The sequence below is a fragment of the Sturnus vulgaris genome, chromosome 19 (genome assembly GCF_052056855.1).
Source record: "Sturnus vulgaris isolate bStuVul1 chromosome 19, bStuVul1.hap1, whole genome shotgun sequence".
In the NCBI taxonomy this organism is placed as follows: Eukaryota; Metazoa; Chordata; class Aves; order Passeriformes; family Sturnidae; genus Sturnus; species Sturnus vulgaris.
Window position 1 is genome coordinate 12597468 of NC_142261.1, and position 19304 is coordinate 12616771.

The window sequence follows — 19304 nt, forward strand, 5'->3', positions numbered from 1 at the left end:
GCCGGGAACTGGGTGGGCGCAGGGTGCGCGTGCGCCACGGGATGTACCATTAGCGCCCCGCACGGGAGGGCCCCCAAATCAGGACTGCACCACTGCGGCGCGGGAGGGGCGTGGTTGCCACGGCGACAGGGCTGGGACGCCGAGGCCTAGCACAGGCCCCGGGCCCGGCGTTTCTTCTCCGCCGTTGCTGCTGATTCCTCCGATCCCCCCGGTTCCCTCCGGTTTCCCAGCACTCCTGGAGACCGCCGGACCCGGGGGGGTACTGTGCCGGTCCCGGTAGGGCGTTCCCTCCATCCCAGGCTTGTTGACCCTATCGGTCCCTGGCGTGGTGGCCCCGTTGTTCCCAGGCCGTGTCCCCCCGTCCCGTCCCACCCCGCACCATGGCGCACCTCCTGGGCCACCGCGGCTGCATGGAGAGTCTGCGGGCCGACCTGCGGGACCTGCAGGCCGCCATCGCCGACGTGTGCTCTCGGGCCGGCGCCGTGCGCTTCCCATCCTGGAAGTTCCCCGACAAGGTGTCCTGCGACCTGGACATATCCGTGCTGCTGCAGCGCTACAGGCACAGCGACAGCGACCCCGAGTTCAGCCAGCACGCACACGTGGTGCTGCTGGAGCTGGTCATAGACAGGTGAGAGGCCCCAGGCACCCCGGAACCGCTCCTGCCCTGCAGGGGAAGGGGAGTTGTATATCTGACACGCTGAGCTTATCCAAGTTTTGGGCACTTCAGCACAGAAAGGAATTAAAGCTATTAGAGAATGTCCAAGTGAAGGCTGAGAGGGTGGTGAAGGGCTGAGGGTGAGAGCTGGAACAGACAAGACTGAGGTCAGACCTCACCGGGGCTGCAGCTCCTCCCCAGGGATACCTCTGATGTCTGTGACCAGGGATGGGATTCAAAGGAATGGCTGGAGCTGTGCCAGGGAGGTTTAGGCTGGATATCAGGTCAAGGTTCTTCTTTCCCCAGAGGGTGCCTGAACACTCCCCAGAGAATGATCACAGAATCAGCTAGGTTGGAAAAGACCTTGGAGATCATTAGGTTCAACCTGTGACATAACACCACCTTATCAATTAAACCATGGCACCAAGTGCCCCATCACAGCCCAAGGCTGCCAGAGCTCCAGGAGCCTTTGGACAATGCTCTCAGGCACAAGGTGGAATTGTTGGGGTGTCTGTGCAGGGCCAGGAGTTGGACTGGATAATCCCTGAGTCCCTTCCAGCTCAGGATGTCCCATGAGTTTATGAAAACTTTTGGATGCTTTGTTGCCCTTGTATTTCCATGGTCAACACCTCGGCCTCATGCCCTGCTGAGCTTTAAAACCCAACTCCTTTCCCTGCTTAGAGCTCCCAGCACAAACTGGCCATGAAGAAGCAGAGCCAGACATGCTCCAGCCAAGAACTGAGGTGGAGCAGATGGGACAGGCTTGTTAAACTCCCTCCCAAATCCTTGGAAACACTTGGACACAGATGTATCGACAGCCCTGGAAGGTCAAAGCCCCTTTTGCAGTCTGGGTGAAATAAATACAGCTCTGATTTGAAAGATGAGCCATTCCCACTGAGCTTTTGGCCCTAAGAGTCAGCAGTACGCGTGCTCCAAATCTTAGGGGGGAGCTTAATCACAGTCTCTCGGAAGTGGCTGCTGCATGAAGTGATCCACACCTGGGGAGCCCCGGGAGCACCAATCCCACCTTCGTGCATCACACCAGCTTTGTGTGGGTGACAGGAGGGGTCGCATTCCCAGCTGCCGTTGCTCCAAGCCGTGTTTTCCCATCGGGACAGGCTGCTGCTGCTGCTGCAGAGCTTCACGGGGTACGCAGAGACGCTGCTGAGCGGGCGGGCAGTGCCACCCACGCGGGGCCTGGGGCCCTGCATGTCTGCGGGGCTCACGGCCAGGACCTTCTGGAGCACCATGCTGAAACTCGGGGCCTTCTGCCAGCAGCTCCGGGACGAGGTGGGACATTTGGGGATGTCCCGTGAGCTGAGTCACTCCCCTCCCCCCAGGATTTGGATCGTGGTCCTTCTCAACACCCTGTGGCCACACCAGATGTGTGTGCAAGTTTTGAGTGCTGGCTCCTGTGTCACACATCTGTCCCCTCCCAGCCTGAGTCCCTTCCCTCCACCCCACCCCTCCCAGCTGTTCCACTGCATCCATCCTGCTCCAGGATCTTGGCATGAGTGAGTTGGGCTGTCTCTAGAGCTTGGAAAATATACTCCTACTGCCAAAATGCTGCAGCTCTGCTGATCCCGCTGTGGATCTGAGCTGCCTCAAGACAGTGAAATAATTGGTAGTAAAAAGAACCTCTCCTGCATTTTATTTTCCCCAAAATTATATTTCTCATGGAAAAGTCTCACAACAATCCATGTGGCAAAACCAGGAGGCAGTGCAGGGGGTGGGAAAGAAGAGATGGTGAGGACTTGGGGAGTAGGTTTTGCTGCTGAGCTTGCCCTTGGTCACTGTCCCTTGGCTACATTGCTGTCCTATCTCCACATCTGATTTCGGCTTTTATGGGTCATTTCCACTTTGATGTGGGCTCTGGTTTTGTTTGGTGCTTTCTCCCTCTGGAGAAGTATTGCAGGTGGGAGATTCCCGCACAGCAATCCACTCGATTCTCTACTCCCCAGGCTGGAAAATACCAGAAGGAGCACCTGAAAAGCTTCTTGCCCGATGTTTTGGAGTCAGGAACTGCCCCAGAAGGTGCCCAGTCCACCTCTGTGTGCCTGTGTCCGAGTGTCCATGTGCTGGGCAGCTCAGGCAGCTTCCAGCCCAGGGCTGGCTCCAGCCGGGCTCAGAGCACCCGCAGTGTCCCCACACAGACCCCGGGGTCACCCCTGGCCTCCTGTGACACCTGCTCCAGTGCCCAGGCCAGCCTCCACGAGGTGGGCAGAGCCATCATCAGCATCTGCCAGAGCCAGAACATCCCTTCAGCTCTCAGCAAATTCCAGGAGGCGCTGGAGGACAGCGCAGGGAGAAGGAACCTCTCTGCAACAGACATGAGCTACTGGGCTGCAGAGCAGAGCAAGGACCTCTCCCGGATCAACAAACACCTCCAGGGGCTGCTGCAGCAGGTGAACCCCGTGAAGGCTGAGCTGGAAAAGATGGGCAAACAGAAGGAGAAGCTTCAGAAACAGGTTGAGGACTTTTCCAGGAAGCTGCAGGCAGAGAAGGACACCCAAGCAGAGCAGCAGAGGAACGCTGAGCAGAGCCTGAAAGCCAAGGAAAAGGAGCATTCCGAGGCTGTGGCCAGGCTGGAGCGGGACAAGGACGATCTCCGGAGAGGTACAGAGCTGTTCCCAGCATCCCCTCCCACGCCCGGGGGCATTTTCAGGAGAACAACAGAGTCCATGGGCAAATTTTGGCCCCACCAACAACCAGCAGGGCTTTCTGTAGGTGCTGGGGGATTTTCCCTGGTGTGAGGCTAATCCTGGGCAGTGAGAGCTGGTTATCTGGATCCTATCACTGCCTCCTCCCTGGCAGAACAACACAATCACTGGATGAAAACCCTTTCGTGTGGCTGTTTGCTGCCCCTTGGTTTAGTTTTTTTTTTTTTGAAGAACTGATTAATGAGAGGGTTTTTTTGCTGTTTTAGGAGCTGCTCTGCTGGAGGAGCAACTCTTGGCCCTGAAGGAGGAGCTGGAAGCAAAGCAGGTGTCTGTGCAGGAGTTGGGTAAGGGGCTCGCCCAGGGGCTCACCCAGCTCAAACCCAGCTCCCCCCTCATCCTGGCCTCATGAGTGTTTCACACCCATGTAGCCCCTAGCACCCCCACATTGGGCTGTAGAGCTCATGGAGATGGGCAGAGGATGGGCCTCCTTCACAGCAGCACCCCAATATCATCCAGTACCAGAGTGGGCTGATGCTGGTGGAGGTTTGGGGGGGTTCACAGGCCTCCTGTCAGACCTGCCTCCCTTTGCCAGGGCCTGTGGAGGGCATGGGGTGCCTCTGAACCACAGAATCACGGACTGGTTGGATGGGCAGGGACATTAAAGACATTCCCATTTCACCCCCTGTCATGGGCAGGGACCTTCCACTATTCAGGCTGCTCCAAGCCCTGTCTTTGGACAGTTCCAGGGATCCAGAGGCAGCCAGAGCTTCTCTGGGCACCTTGTGCCAGGGCCTCAGCACCCTCATAGGGAATAATCTCTTCCCCCTATCCCATCTAACTCTGCCCTCTGGCAGTGGGAAGCCATTCCCCCTGGTTTTGTCACTCCAGGCTCTTGTCCCAAGTCTCTCCCCAGCTCTTTTGGAGCCCCTGTAGGAACTGGAAAAGGTTCTTAACTTCTCTCTGGAGCCTTCTCTTCTTCAGGCTAAACACCCCCATCCCTCTCATCACCTCCACGGTGCTCCAGCTTCTCACCCGTGCCCAGCCTGGGCCATGGTGGCTGTGTCTTCCCAGAGCTCTCCAAGACCATCTTGATGGAGGAGATGAGGACCACAATGGTGGCCCGGAAAGAAATGCTGGAATTGGAGGAGAAGGTGCAGGCACTCACAGATCAGAGGGACAGCCTGGAGCAGAAGCTGAGTGCCACCAGTGTGCAGCTGGAGAAGGAGAAGGTCCGTGTGGAGAGCATGTTCCGGCACCAGGAGGTACGGCCGGCTCCAGAGCACTGGGAATGGCTGAGCCGCTGCCTGGTGCCAGGACTGTGGACAATGGCTGCCACAGCCCCACACAGGCTCACCCCTCCACCACAGTCCCTGCAGGCTAAGCAGAGGACCCTGCTGCAGCAGCTGGACAGCCTGGACCAGGAGCGTGAGGAGCTGCAGGCCAGCCTGGGAGAGGCTGAGGAGAACAAGGCCCGGCTGGCAGAGCAGCTGGAGCAGAGCCGGGAGCAGAGTGGGAAACAGCTCCAGGCACAGCAGGTGAATGCTGGTACCCAGGTGTAGGACACAGCCTGTGCCACAGGGCTGTCAGGAGCCACACTGCCTTGTCCCACAGCCAGAATTTTCCCAGGAGGGATACTCTGGGGCCTGGGGTGACATTGCCTCATGGCCATGTCCTCATGGGATTCTTGGGGAAGAGCCTTCTCCCTCCACCCTGTGCCAGACAAGTCTCTGGGTGAGTCAGGGCAGAGGGGAGCAGCTTCCACATCTCCAGTGTTCTGTTCTTGGACACCTGGACATGCTCCACACTTCATGGCTGGTGCTCCTGCTTCCAGCATACACAGGGATCTCACAGCTAAAACTCTGCACATTGTCACTGTCCACTTCCCACTGTCATAGGAAATGTTGGAGCTTTCCATGAAGGGCTGAGTCCTCACTCTTACAAACTTCATGTCCTCCCTGCTGTGCCATGCAGGAGCTGCTGGACACGCTGCAGCAGGAGAAGCTGGCACTGGAGCAATCCATCCTGGGGCTGCAGGCAAACATATCCCGGCTGGAGGAACAGGCACAGGAGCTGAGAGAGCGGGAAAGGCTCCTGGTGTTCTTCCCTGATCTCCACGTCCCCACTGAGATGCACTTTGAGAGTAAGGGAGCAGATGGCAGCACAGTGGGTTTGTGCCTTGGGGTCTCCAGAGCTCCCAGGGCATCCTGCTTGCCCCAGACACTCCATTTGTCCCACTGATAATAGGAAGGGCTCAGACCCCATGCAAAGCTGTGACCATCCCAACGTGCTTCCCTGCATGGGTGCTGTGCATTCCACGTCTGGGCCAGGAAGTACAACAGGACCAGGACATGGTAGAGCTTCCTTTGCCCACAGGGCTTGGGGTCCCAGCTGCCACTTCCTGGGCTATGCCGGTGCTCCCTGCCCAGGCAGGCTCCTTTCCTTGGGAGGCAGGAGGGATGGCCACACCTCTGAGCAGGCAGGCAGCAGCAGCAGCAGCAGCAGGCTGGGCTCTCTTGGATTTTGTTTGCAGGCAGTGGGAACTTGACAGAGGACATGGAGAGTCAGCTCCAGGCCAACAACATCCGGATCGAGGTGCTGGAGCGGGAGAATGCACAGCTCGAGGCTCTGCTCGCCAAGGTGAAGGCAGCAGCTGAGCAGGGCGTGCTCAAGGTGAGCTGGGTGCCACAGGGGTGGGTGCTGTGTACCCCAAAACCACTCCGTGGCCCCCAGACATCCTCTAGGGACGCCGGGAGGGCCAAGCCCAGGCTCCTCATGCTGCTGGGAGGTCGCTCTAGTTTAACTGGTGTTGCCTGAAGTGCCCGAGGCTGGTTCCAGCTCCTATCCATCACCAGCTGTGGTGGCCAAGGGATGTGACTGGAGCTGAAGCTCTCGGGGGGAAATTTCACCTCCTCTTCCCTTCCCCAGCTCGTCCCACAGGCCCAACTGGGGTCCCAGCTCCGCAGGGAGGCCAGCAGGCAGGACACTGGGTGAGTAGGAACCCAGAGGAAGGGGCTGGGGGCGGGTTCCCTGCTCTTCCTCCCCTTTAATTGCTCCCACCCCGCAGGAGGCTCAGCAGTGGAAGCAGCAGGGCCAGCCCAGGGATGCTGGGATACACTGACAAGGCCTGGCACAGAGCTCCCAGCAGCCAGCACTCCAAGCAGCTCCGGGCAGAGCCCACGTTCCAGACCAAACCCTGCCTAACACTCCCAGTGCGACACCTGGGGCTTGACCTCCCCTCACACCACACCAGGGCTCACCAAAAATAAACACGGATCACTCTGAATTTCCTGATAGAGAAATTGTGTTCCACCAGCAGCCACCTGCCCTGCCCCAGCCCAGGGGACCTCATTACTGGTTCTCTGTGTGTCAGGAAGGCGAATTCCCTCGGGAAACCTGGGCTCTGCCTTGTTCCGTGGGGCGCTGCTCCAGGGACGTTCCTGGGCTCTGGAGCTTGTCACCCCTGGCTACGCTGCTGCTGGAGTCCCCAGAAGAGCCCTGGGGCTGATGCCAGGGCACAGCTTGTGCTAGCTCCTGCTAGCAACCATTCCCAAGACACTGGGATGTGGCCACACTTGGAAGAAGAAAGCAGAGCTGCCCTTAGCCCACCAGCACAGCCACAACCTGGCAAAGTCCCCGCTCCACGAGCACCCAGAGGGGCTGGGAACCACTGAGTCACTGGCACAGGCTGGCCCTGACCTCTGAGCTGCCTCCCCAGCACTGTGAGCCCCATGCACGCCCCACACAAACCACACAGCCAGTCCTTGCTCCATGTTTAATAGGGATGGACACGTGCCATGTAGCAGCCTGTGGGACAGGATCCGGGCAGGGCCCATGGCATGTCCCCAGTCACTGTGCTGGGTGAGCCAAGCCTGTGTTGGCTCTGCAGCCAACTCGTGCCATCCTTTCTAATAATTTATTATAAATAAAGCGTCTGACCCCTGCCCTCCCACATAGTGAGGCCATGAGTCTCCCCACAGCCCTGCCAGCCCTAGCCCTGGCCACCCACCTCCCAGAGGGGCTGGCACTGCAGCCAGGCTCTGCCTACCCTGCCACGGCCACCAGTAAATAGACAAAAAACCCAAGACTTAGAAAAATTGCTGTGAGCAGGGCAAGAGCACAGCAGGACCAGGGCTCTCCCTGCCCCAGCCCCCACCCTGTTACACCCATGGGTGCCCCAAATCCTCCCTCCCCAATACTGCCCATCTGGACCCGCCACCCCTCTACTCAAACCCGGCAGGAGAGCCCCGAGTCCTTCCCTCTCCGAAGTCTGGGCACTGTGAGGGCACAGCCACACCAACCCTGCTCCAGCAGCAAGCGCCGCTTGCTGGGCACCCCCTGCCCCCCTCCCTGTCCCTGGAGCAGCCATGGGTCTGTCCCTGCAGTGTGTCCTCGGGCCAGCTAGCTGTCCGTGCAGCAGTTCCCTGCAAGGGAGGACAGAGAGCCTTGGCACAGGGAGCTTGGCAGGCTCCAGGTCCTCCCCAGCCCGTGCCCAGGGGCTGGGCTGGGTGCCAGGCCGGTTCTCACCCAGGATGTTGCGCTTGCAGAGAGGGCAGGTCTGCTGCAGCAGGAGCCAGGGATCCACACAGTCCCGGTGGAACTCATGGGAGCAGGGCAGCACCCGCAGCCACTGCCAGCAGGGAAGTGAGGGCACATGTGAGCACAGCAGGGTGGCAGGGACATAGCCCAGACCCTGGCAAGGGCACCCTGGCCTTGGCCAGCGACTGGAGGCTCAGCCTAGGGTGGGCTCCAGTCTGCCCAGTCCCACCTGGCTCTTGTGGAACTGGTCCAGGCAGACAGCACAGCTGTCGATCTCGCAGGCCTGGGTCCGGGGCGGCTTCCCAGGATGGTACCGCCGGGTTTTCAGTGCTAACAGCCTCCGCCGGATGTGCTGCTTCAGGTCCAGCTGTGGGGACAGAGCCAGGGGTCAGAGCCCACCCCACAACCCCCGGCACGGCGCACAGCGGAGACATTCCCACCTCGGCATCCCGCTCCGACAGGTCCTGCCGCGACTGGCGCTGGGCCTGCACCATGACGCCGGTGCAGAGCAGCAGGGCAATCAGCAGGATGGTGTTCCACAGCTGCTGCAGGTACTTCTGTGGGGACAGCGCAGTGGGGACAGGAGCCAGAGATCTGGCCCCACTCTCAGCCCCACCCAAACCCCAGCACCGTACCTGGACCTGCGAGCTGCTCTCCCCAGGGCAGATGACCCCCTGCCACTCCCCATAGAGGCCCCCTCGGGACAGACCGCAGGTGGACCACAGTGTGAGGGTCACTCCCTGCAAGGCAGGACACGGCATTGCTGATGGCCACAGGCAATGTGAGCACACGTGTCCCAGGAGGAGGAGCACTGCTGCTGCCAGCTGCGCTGTTCCCATGGGTTCCCTTCCCTTCCCTTCCCTTCCCTTCCCTTCCCTTCCCTTCCCTTCCCTTCCCTTCCCTTCCCTTCCCTTCCCTTCCCTTCCCTTCCCTTCCCTTCCCTTCCCTTCCCTTCCCATGCATCAGGGAAGTTTGGCTAGGCACAGTCATGCCTGTCTCTCCACTGGAGAATGAGGAAGAGGAGGACAGACAGACATACCAGGTTCTCCAGCAGAACTGCCTGGTATGTGATCTTCGCCGTAGCTCGGAGCCCCCTGTGAGAAAAGTGTCAATTCAATGGACACAGCACGATCCAGGCACAGCCCCCCAGTGCCAGGGAGGACTCCCTCCCCACAGGGATGGGCAGTGACCGAGGGGGATCAGTGGAACATGCAAGGGAGGTGACAGCAAGATAATTCCTTCCCAGCTGTGCTCAGCCCCCAGTGACCCTGCACAGGGCTATTCCTCCCAACCTCATGCCTCAGTTTCCCTGTGTGTTACACCATGGCAGCAATCCCAATGTCCCACATGTGAGAAGGATCGACAGGGTTCCACTCCTGCTGGTGGTGAGAACAAGCACCCACAGAGCTTGTGGGGGTGCCGGTGCCATGATGAGAACCAACTGGTCTGCATAATTTCTAGAGTCCTAAAGCTCCTGGCTGAGGCCACTGTCACACCTGCCACCACACGAGGACCCATGGAAGGACCCCAGCCCTGGGAGAGGGCTGGATCTGACACAGATCTCCCCTACAAACACATCTCAGCCCGAGGTGGCCTTGGCATGGTGCAACACCACCCCAGCAAACATGACGGGCTGAGTGAGAGACCCCCAGGGTGGTCCCTGGGTGTCACAGACTGCAGGGGGACAAGGCAAGGACAAGGTAGTGACAAGGCAGGGATCAGGCAGGGTCCAGCCCCTCCCACAGCCTAGCCCGTACCGCAGCAGCGCTCCCAGCAGCCTGGTGACATTGTCCGAGGACTGGATGACGATGACGGGCTTGGCAAGCAGCTGGGACACGTCCAGCTGCAGCGGGAGGGAAGCAGAGCTGTCAGTGGGGCACAATCCCTGCCCGGCCCCCCCGCCAGCACTGCCCTACCTCACGGATGGCGTTCTGGTTCAGCGCCAGGATAAGCAGGGCGGAGGCCCCCAGCACCAGGGCTCGCTTCATCTGCAGGGGCAGTGGGGACACGATCAGGGGACAGCGGGGCTGTGTCCCCAACAAGCTCCTGTCCTGCTGCAGGAGACACTCAGCAACTCCTTGCCAGGGTGAAGGGTCACAATGGACCCAAGATAAGTCAGAAGGTGTCAGAGACCCCCTGGCCACCAAGCACAGACCAGGAACCCCCCAGATCTGGCCAGGAGACACCCCAGGTGACACCCCTGCGGGTCTGTGACCTGCAAACACCTTGTCAGCCTTCAGGCCAGGCAGGGGACAGAGTCAGGCAGAGGGGACAGGGTCAGACAGTGGGTCACCTTGGTGACAACAGCGGTGGTGAAGGACTCCTCTTTGGCACTCCGGGGGCCCTCGCCCGGCTCCTCGGTGCCCACGGGCACCACCCCAATCCAGCTGTCAGCAGCACCCAGGTCTGGCTCTATGTCACCCACCTGGGGACATGGCAAGGAGAAGAAGAGCTGGGATGGACCCCAAGGTTCAAGGCACCCCCAAAGCACCTACATGCCCCCAGGGGTCCTGGGGAGCCGGGCACTGTGTGGGGACAGGGACACACAGTAGGGAACACGGCCTGGCCCCCACTGCCTCTGTGCCCCTGCCTGCACCTCCTCTCTGCTGCTGGCCACACTGAGCAGTGGGCTGCCTGCCCTGCTCAGTCCCCTAATGCCTCCCAGTGCCCTTCAGTTCCCACTCCTCCCCTGCCTCATTCTTTTCCCAATGCCCAAGGACTCACCCCAGCACCCCCTGGCCCACAGTGCCCACCGATCCCCCCTCCCTCCCACACCGACCACTGCCCTGCCAATGCCCCCGATTTCTTAATGTCTCCCAGTTCCCACTGCTTCCCCCTCATCACCCACCCAGCACCCACGTCCCCAACCCCATACCCAGTACCCCTCAATGTCTCCCACTGCCCCCCTGTCCCCACTGTTCCCATCCCTCCCTTACTGCCCACTGCTCCCCCCAATATCTCCCAGTGCCTTCCAGTTCCCACTTCTCCCCTCCCAATCCCTCGCCAGTGCCAACAGCACCCCCCAGCCCCACTCCCCGTATCCCCGCGCTCACCAGCACCAGGCGGCCTTGGATCTCCATCTCCTCCCGCTCCCCCCGCGGGCCCCCCCGGCCCGGCCCGGCCCGGCCGCCCCCCGCTCCCAGCACGGCCCCGCGCAGAGTGTACGAGCCGTCGGGCACCGCGGCCGCGCTGCCGGCCCCATCCCCGTCCGGTCCCGCCGCGCCGGGCCCTGACACGGCCACCTCGACCCGCGCGGGGGTGGCGGGCCCCGACCCGGCCCGGCCGAGCGCCAGCAGCGGAGCGAGCAGCGCCGCCCGCACCGCCGCCATGGCTGCGCGCCCCGCGCCCCGCAGCGCCCCCTGCCGGCCGGGAGGACCCACCGCGCTCTCCACCGCCCGCAGGGGGAGCCCGAGAGCCCGGACGGGGACAGGGACAGGGATCGGGACAAGGGTCGGGATAGAGACAGGAACAGGGATCGAGATGGGGACCAGGACAGGGATCGGGACAAGGGTCGGGATAGAGACAGGAACAGGGATCGAGATGGGGACCGGGACAGGGATCGGGACAAAGGTCGGGATAAAGACAGGACAGGGATCGGGACAAGAGTCGGGATAACGACAGAGACAGGGGATGGGATGGGATGGGATGGGATGGGATGGGATGGGATGGGATGGGATGGGATGGGATGGGATGGGATGGGATGGGATGGGATGGGATGGGATGGGATGGGATGGGATGGGATGGGAATGGAGACAAGGGTTGGGATAAGGTCAGGGACAGGAACCAGTGCTGGGACAGGGATAGGGGCAGGGCAATGGAGATGGGGATGGGGATGGGAAAGGGGATGGGGATGGGGATGCAGACCAGGATGAGAACAGAGAGCAGCAGAGGTACAATGACAGGGAATGGGGACCATGACTGAGACAGGGACAAGGACCATGACCAAGCTGGACACTGGGGCAGAGCAGGGACAAAGATGGGGACACGGACCAGGATGGGGACCAGGAGAGGGACAAGGACAGGGAATGGGGACGAGGATGGAGATCGAGACAGGGACAAGGATGGGGCAGGAACAAGAACAAGAATGATACCAGGAACAGAAACAGGAGCCAGGTGGAAAACAGGAACAAGGAGAGGCACTGGAAGAACAACAGGAAGTGGGACCAACACAGGGACAAAGGCCAGGACCAGGAGGAGGATGGGAATCAGGAGAGAAACAGGGGCAGGGAGTGGGAGTGGGAGCAAGACAGAGACAAGGGCTGGGACTGGAATGGGTACTGGTAGCAGCAGCAAGACAGGGATGGACGCAGGGACCAGGAAACCAACTGTGACCAGGAGAGGGACAGGGACAGGAACAGGCATGGGGACACAGATATCATGTCCACCACATCACCATGTGTGGATACAGGGACACATGGGGACACAGGGACATGTGTGCTCTGGGGAAACAGGGACATGGGCACCCACAGCCATGGCACAGGCAGGGACATGGGCACACCCCCCGCCCCAAGCTGACGTGGGCACACACCAACACCTGAGTACCACAAAACCCAACTGCCCTCCACACCGGACACCCCTGAACACCCCCAGCCTGGTGGGTGCCAGGCAGCCTCCAGTGCCACATCCTGGCCCCTGGGTGCCCCATCCTGGCCCCACTCTGGCCACGTGTGCCCAGCACATGTGCCTCCAGGGGATTTGCCGGCTGGATTAGCTGCGGCATGGGTCTAGGCTGACCTGCTTTTGGCAGGGGCCATGCCAGGGACGGGACTTGGGGCTGTGGGACTCAGTTCCCATGGCTGCAGGGTGCCGTGGGACAGCTCTGGGTGTGTCCCTGTGTCCCTCCTGTCCCCATCCATGTTGTAAGTGTGGGGGTGTAATCACAGGGTGGGCACAGTCCCTCCTCCCACGGCTGCAGCCAGAGCCGGTTTAACCACATGGTGAAACATCCCAATTGCAACGGGTCTGGATGTGCCAGGAGCACGGCTGGCTTGGGAACCAGCCTGGAATGGCGAGGATGAAGGTGGGGGACTGTGTGGATTCGGGGGGGGACACCAAAATGGGGCCTGGGGGTGGCTGCTGCCAGAGCTGCCCCACGGAGGGGACACATAAGGGGTGTGAATGGCTCCGTGGAGCATCCATAGGTTCATGGCATATGGGTGGCTGCCTGGACATCTGCAGCTCCAGGGGACACTAATGGGTCCACAGAACACGGATGGCTCCATGGGACATCTATGGGTCCCAGTTCCAAGGGATACATACGACTCCATGGCACATAAATGGCTCCTTGGGACATCCACAGATGGGACACAGGTGGCTCTGTGGAACATCCACAGCCCCCAGGGACATGCATGGTTTCATGGGAAGCTTCCATGGACATGTATAGCTTCACAGGACACCCACGGGACATCCACAGCTTCATGGGACAAATACGGTTCCACAGCACATGCAGAGCTCTCTGGGACAACCGTGCGTCCATGGGGGACATGGGGCTCTGTGGGACATCCATGGCTCCACTGGACACACACAGCCCCATGGGCATCCTGCTCCTGATCCCCATCTTCAAATCACTGCACCTGACCCCTCAATCTGTCCCTAGTGCCATCTCCCATCCCTGTCCCTCCTGCCTGGCACCCTACCTCAATCCCTGTCCCTGCCCCACTTTTGATCTCTGTCCCCACCTCCCATCCCTGTCACAGTCCTCATCACTGTCCTCTCTCCCTGATACCCGCCCCATATCACCATGCTCCCACCCCACGGCCACATCTCCATACCCCAATGCCCTCCACACTCCCTCTACCCCACTGTGTCCCCCAAACTCTCTCTGTACACTCCATAACCCCCAGGGCCCCCTACACTTATTTCTCCCTTGCCCCCTCCAATCCCTGTTCCCCATGCCCCCCTGTGTCCCCTGTTTTTCATATTCCCCATGCACCCCTACCCCACATGAACCCTAGAGACCTCAAATCCCCCTTGTCCCCAAATCCCCTACACTCCCACCCAAGTCCCTCATATCCCCAAGGCCCTCTATGCTCCCATATCTCCAGTACCCACATAATCCCCATACCCCCTAAGTCTCCTCATGCCCCCAAATTCCCCATAGCTCCCATAACCTCCCAAGTCTCCCATACCCCCCTATAGCCCCCAAGCCCCTCTTTGCCCCCATACCCCCCACCCTCCATCCCCGAGGCAGCAGCGGGCGCTGACCGGGCGGGCAGGGGTCGGGCAGGGTCCAAGGCCAGGGGGTGGGCGGGGGCCGGGCCGGGCGGGGTGGGGGCGGTCCCGGGGAGGTGCTCGGAGCCATCCCGGCCGCCGGGGCCGTGCAGAGCCGCCCGCAGCGCACCATGAGCGGCCGCGTCGGGGACCTGAGCCCGCCGCAGGCGGAGGTGCTCGCCCAGGTGAGCTGGGCCGGAGGGACCGGGGGGCTGCGGGGGCACCGGGGCCAGGGCCGGGCCATCCTCCCCAGTGTGCGCCCATATCCGCCGCGGGACCCGCATCACCCCCACCCCGCACCCCAAACCCGCCGGCAGCGCTTCTGCTTCAGGCCCCGGGGGACTCCACAGCCCCCTCCGCACCCCAAACACACCGGCATCACCCCCGCTCCCGGCCCCGGGGAGCTCCCGCCGCTTCCTCCAGCCCCCCCATCCCAGACTCCGAACCCACCGGCACACCCCCGCTCTGGAGGGCTCCGCACCCGAAACATACCGGCTTCACCCCGATTCCTGGCCACGGGGACGTCCCATCGCCTTCAGCCTCCACCCTGCCCCCTAAATCCGGCCCCGGGAGGCTCCCACTGCCTCCATCCCTCATCCCGGACCCCAAACACACGGGCCGAGCCCACTATAGCGCTGCCCATAGAGCAGGACCGTCCTGGGTGGGTCTCGGGGGTCCCGCTGGCTGGACCATCCCGCTCGTGGGCCCCCATCCCTCTCTCATCTTTCCCGGGATTCGGGAACCTCCTGCCTCACTGCAGGGCCCTTGGGACGGCGCTCTTCTGCCACCTCCACCCTACCCCGGCCCCCAAGCCCACGGGCTGAGCCCCCCGTGGTGCTGCCCACCAGGGAAGGACCATCCCGGATGTCCCACCACACAGGGCACCGCCGAGCCCCATATTCTTCTTCATATTCCCACCTTTCCCATGGGACTGGCAAACTTCTTCCCCTCACCGCCGGGATTGCGGGCCCGGGGACACGCAGAACCCGTGATTGTCACCCACCACGGCCACCTCCGCTAGCCCCTTGTGTTTGGGTGACTGCGTTATCGGGGTTCAGTGCACCCCAACCACGAGGGCACCCTCGTGCATTTGTCTTATCGCTGCCTTTCAGACCCAGCCAAATTCCACAGGCGGGCGATGACCCCGCCGGGTGCTGGCACGGGGGGCAGGGGCAGGCATGGGGCACAGAGCCCAAACCGTGGCCGGTGCCAGCCGTGCCCTGGGCGGGCGAGAAAGGCGAGTGGCCCAACCCGTTTGTCCACCACCATCGGCTTTGTCCCAGGGTGAAGGAGCTAATCCTGGGTTTAATTACCCCTAAATTCAGCGGGAGATAAGCTAATCAGGCTCATTAAGGGGAGGGCCTCGGCTGGTACGGAGATTTGAGCCGTAGCCTGGTTGGGGTGAGCGAGGCCACATGGAGAGGGGACCCTGGGTCCCCAAAACCTCCCAGTCCTGCACCCCAACACCCTTCTGCCTGTGCTGGGGGGCTGTGACCCGCTGGGGGGGGGGGGGGGGGGAGCGTCACAAACATCGGGGGACACAGTGACCAGCTCCATCCCAAAGGATGCCGTTGGTGGGGACTGGTCTGCTTGGTCCCTCCCTGAGAGGACCCCAAATCCCCTAGTCCTGCACCCCAACGCTTCCTGTTTGTGTCATGGGGCTGTGACCCACTGGGGTGTCACTGAAACAGGGGGACATGTGATGTGCTGGTGCTTGGCTTCATTCCAAGGATGGGGATGGTGGGGCCTGGTCTGCCTGGTGCCTGCACGACCTCTCTGAGGGGCCCCAGCTTTCCCAACCCCTTCAGTCCTGCACTCCAACACCTTCCTGCCTGTGCCAGGGAGGCTGTGACCCACTGGAGCAGGGGTACACACAGTGACCGCCTTCATCCATGCCAAAGGACCCCCCTGGAGGGGACTGGTTCACCCAGTCCCTGTGGGACACCCCAGTAGGAGCGGGGTGGTGACAGCCCACACTCACCCCTTACGCAAGGACTTGGAGACACCTTATGCTGGGGGACACTCAGAGCATGGCAGCTGCCCTGGGGACATTCCCCTGCCAGGTGACTGATGATCCAAGGCTGCAGGATGACCCATCTCCCCTGGGAACGTCCCAGTCCTGGTTTTCATGTTTTTGGGGAGACAAGGAAGGGACAAACCTCCAGCCTTGAGGTTTTAGGAGAGGATCAGGAATCCCATCGCCAACTGTCCCTGTTGTTTGTCCCTGCAGTTCCGGGAGAAGCTGCAGGATGTGCTGCCCTCCCTACCCTCCCAGGACGACTATTTCCTCCTGAAATGGCTCCGAGGTAACCCCGAGGTGGGGGCAGCCCTGGCGGGGTGGGAGCCCCTGTGGGGCTGGCAGGGGGCTGAGCTCTCTGCTCTCTTGCAGCGCGCTCCTTCGACCTGCCCAAGGCAGAGGCGATGCTCCGCAAGGTGAGAGGGGCACCCTGCTTTTGGAGGGACCGTGCTGTGCTGGGACATATCTGGCATGGGACCCCCTGCCCTGGGCCACCAACCTCAGCAAGGGGAACCTGCCCATGGGGTTCACCTTGTCCCAAATTTCACCCTGGCCCACTCTGCACCTACTGCAGCACATTGAGGTCCGCAAGCACATGGACGCCGACAACATCATTGCCTGGGAGCCACCTGAGGTGAGTGTCCCTGGCCTCCCAGGAGTGGCCCTGGAGGGGACCGTCCCCCTGAGTCCCCTGAGGTGTGTGTGAGGTGCCCTGAGCCCCCCGTGCTCCCACAGGTGATTCGGAAGTACATGTCCGGCGGGATGTGCGGCTACGACCGGGAGGGCAGCCCGGTGTGGTACGAGATCATCGGGCCAATGGACGCCAAGGGGCTGCTGTTCTCTGCCTCCAAGCAGGACCTGATCAAGAACAAGTTCCGGGACTGTGAACTGCTCCGGCAGGAGTGTGAGCAGCAGAGTGAAAAGGTGGGAACCTGCCCACACTCTGCTGGCCCCAACAGGCCTGTGGGACCACATCTCTGCCAGCTCCATGTGTCCACATCTGGTTTTCCCCTACCAGCCATCATTTTCCCCAACCCTACAGGTCCCTGTCCTGTCCATTCCCTTCTGTCCATGTCCCTGCCAGCCCCATAAGTCCATGTCCATTTCCACAACTCAAAGTCCTTATGTCCATCTCTGGTCCATCCCTAGCAGACAGTGTCTTTGACAGCACTTTATATCTTACAGGTGCATGTCCTGTCCCCCCCCCCCCAGCCTGTGTCCCTGCCAGCTCATGTCCTGTCCATCCCCACTACCCCAGCCCCATATGTCTATCTCTGGTCCATCTTCCAGCCACTCACCAGCCCTACAGGTCCATGCCCAGTTCATCTTCCTCAGCCCCACAGGTCCATGTCCTGTCCACTCCACCATGATCCATGTCCCTGCCATCCCCATCTGTCCATCTCTGGTTCATCCTCCTCCCATGTAACTCTGCATCCTGCCTATCCCCACCAGTCCACGTTTCCACTGTCCCTCAGCTCGTATCCCTGTCCCAGCTCCCATGATGCCCCTTCTCCCCACATCAACACTTAAGAGGAGGCTCTGGCTGGGGTGACCAGCCTCTTGGGGCCACCCTATCCCTGGACCTCTCCATGGGCTCTGTCCAATCCTCCCCATCCTTCCATCCCAGCTGGGCAAGAAGGTTGAGATGGTGATGATGGTGTACGACTGTGAGGGCCTGGGCCTGAAGCACCTCTGGAAGCCAGCTGTGGACACGTATGGGGAGGTGAGGGCTCCTGCCCATCCCCCTTCCTGTTGAACCACAGGGGTCTGGGCTGATCCCTGGGATGATGCAGGAGCAGGTCCCTGCAGTGCCCTGCACCCCCCAGTGTTCTGGGTGGGGTCCTGGTGGGTGCACGGCCTGGGTGACCTGCGCTACCTCATCCTGCAGATCCTGTCCATGTTTGAGGAGAATTACCCTGAGTCCCTCAAGCGCCTCTTTATTGTGAAGGGTGAGTTCAGCCTCAGGGTCCTGCTCCCCTTCTCCAGGTGCTGACACACCCCTAATGCCCCCCTGTGCCCCCAGCCCCCAAGCTCTTCCCTGTGGCCTACAACCTGGTCAAGCACTTCCTGAGCGAGGACACGCGAAAGAAGGTCGTGGTGCTGGGATGTGAGTCCTGACCCTCTCCGGAGTGTCTCAAATGGGGGTGACACATGCCCCCTCTGCTGTCACCCCACCCAGGGGGGATATTCCAACTCGCATCCCCCCCAAACCCGCTGTCCTCTCCCCAGCGAACTGGAAGGAGGTCCTGCAGAAGTACATTGACCCCGCACAGATCCCAGTGGAGTATGGGGGCACACTGACAGACCCTGATGGGGACCCCAAGTGCTCCAGCAAGGTAGGAGGAGCTCCCCCTGGGTTCTTTAGGGCTGCTGGGCAGTTCCCCCACTCCCACATCCTCTGTCCCTTCCAGATAAATTACGGGGGGGACGTGCCCCAGCATTACTACGTGCGGGATCAGCTGGCACAGAAGTACGAGCACTCGGTCGTGGTGAACCGGGGCTCGTCCCACCAGGTCGAGTACGAGATCCTCTTCCCTGGCTGCGTGCTCAGGTGAGCGGTGGCTCCGCGCCACGCAGAGGGGTGACGGCTGCAGTGTCCCCACCCACCGCAGCACCGGCCCTGTGCCCCGCAGGTGGCAGTTCCGCTCCGAGGGCGCCGACATCGGCTTTGGGGTGTACCTGAAAACCAAGGTCGGGGAGCGGCAGCGGGCAGGCGACATGACCGAGGTGTTCCCTAACCAGCGCTACAACGCACACATGGTGCCCGAGGACGGCTCCCTCACCTGCTCCACGCCCGGCATTTGTGAGTGCCGAGCCCTCCCTGGGGCGTCCCCCGTGTCCCTAACCCCACCGTGTCCCTGACACCCCTGTCCCCCCGCAGATGTCCTGCGCTTCGACAACACCTACAGCTTCCTCCACTCCAAGAAGGTGAGCTACAGCGTGGAGGTGCTGCTGCCCGACACCGCCTCAGCCCAGCAGATCCAGGGGGAGTCCCCCAACCACAGCCCCTGAACTTCCCCCGGGCTGCACCGCGCCCCCAGGATGGCCCCGCAGGAAGATGGAGCCGGGGCTGAGCCCTGCAGCTGCCGGACTGAGGCGGGGGCCGGACGGGGCCAAGCACCTGCAGCGCCCCCAAACTCTGTGCCTTATGTGGGTCCCGCCCCCACCGCTGCTGCTGCTGCCTGGGGCGGGGAGTAAAGGGATGGACTGAGCGGGGTCTGCTCCG

General features: G+C 61.6%; 3 protein-coding genes across 8 annotated transcripts; 2 read left to right on the plus strand and 1 right to left on the minus strand.

Moving 5' to 3' along the window:
• The first annotated feature begins 104 nt into the window (after positions 1-104).
• Positions 105-7650, plus strand: CCDC157 (coiled-coil domain containing 157). 2 transcript variants are annotated; one of them, XM_088176317.1, is made up of 10 exons: positions 105-628; positions 1774-1945; positions 2617-3271; positions 3582-3659; positions 4387-4544; positions 4683-4850; positions 5287-5455; positions 5846-5985; positions 6241-6302; positions 6380-7650. In XM_088176317.1, the coding sequence occupies exons 1-10, from the start codon at positions 381-383 to the stop codon at positions 6579-6581; spliced, it is 2052 nt and encodes a 683-aa protein (XP_088032443.1). In that variant the 5' UTR covers positions 105-380; the 3' UTR covers positions 6582-7650. The 2 variants fall into 2 exon arrangements, with proteins under 2 accessions (XP_088032443.1, XP_088032442.1); XM_088176316.1 differs by having other exon boundaries at positions 107-628; positions 4387-4577.
• RNF215 (ring finger protein 215) lies at positions 7074-14673 on the minus strand. 5 transcript variants are annotated; one of them, XR_015807726.1, is made up of 10 exons: positions 10905-11195; positions 10145-10276; positions 9773-9839; positions 9609-9694; positions 8891-8945; positions 8487-8591; positions 8292-8405; positions 8081-8218; positions 7840-7942; positions 7074-7736 (listed from the first exon to the last, which is right to left on the minus strand). XR_015807726.1 is itself a non-coding variant. In XM_088176321.1 (10 exons), exons 1-10 carry the CDS (start codon positions 14656-14658, stop codon positions 7714-7716), a joined length of 936 nt encoding a protein of 311 aa, XP_088032447.1. In that variant the 5' UTR covers positions 14659-14673; the 3' UTR covers positions 7074-7713. The 5 variants fall into 5 exon arrangements, 3 of the variants coding, with proteins under 3 accessions (XP_088032447.1, XP_088032446.1, XP_088032445.1); XR_015807725.1 differs by having other exon boundaries at positions 8292-8408; XM_088176321.1 differs by lacking the exon at positions 10905-11195 and adding an exon at positions 14554-14673 and having other exon boundaries at positions 8292-8408; positions 9768-9839.
• Positions 14118-19290, plus strand: SEC14L2 (SEC14 like lipid binding 2). The gene is made up of 12 exons (XM_014894784.2): positions 14118-14246; positions 16292-16367; positions 16451-16494; positions 16653-16712; positions 16814-17002; positions 17706-17801; positions 17967-18027; positions 18102-18185; positions 18308-18414; positions 18490-18629; positions 18712-18881; positions 18960-19290. Exons 1-12 carry the CDS (start codon positions 14193-14195, stop codon positions 19088-19090), a joined length of 1212 nt encoding a protein of 403 aa, XP_014750270.1. The 5' UTR covers positions 14118-14192; the 3' UTR covers positions 19091-19290.
• Positions 19291-19304: the final 14 nt, after the last annotated feature.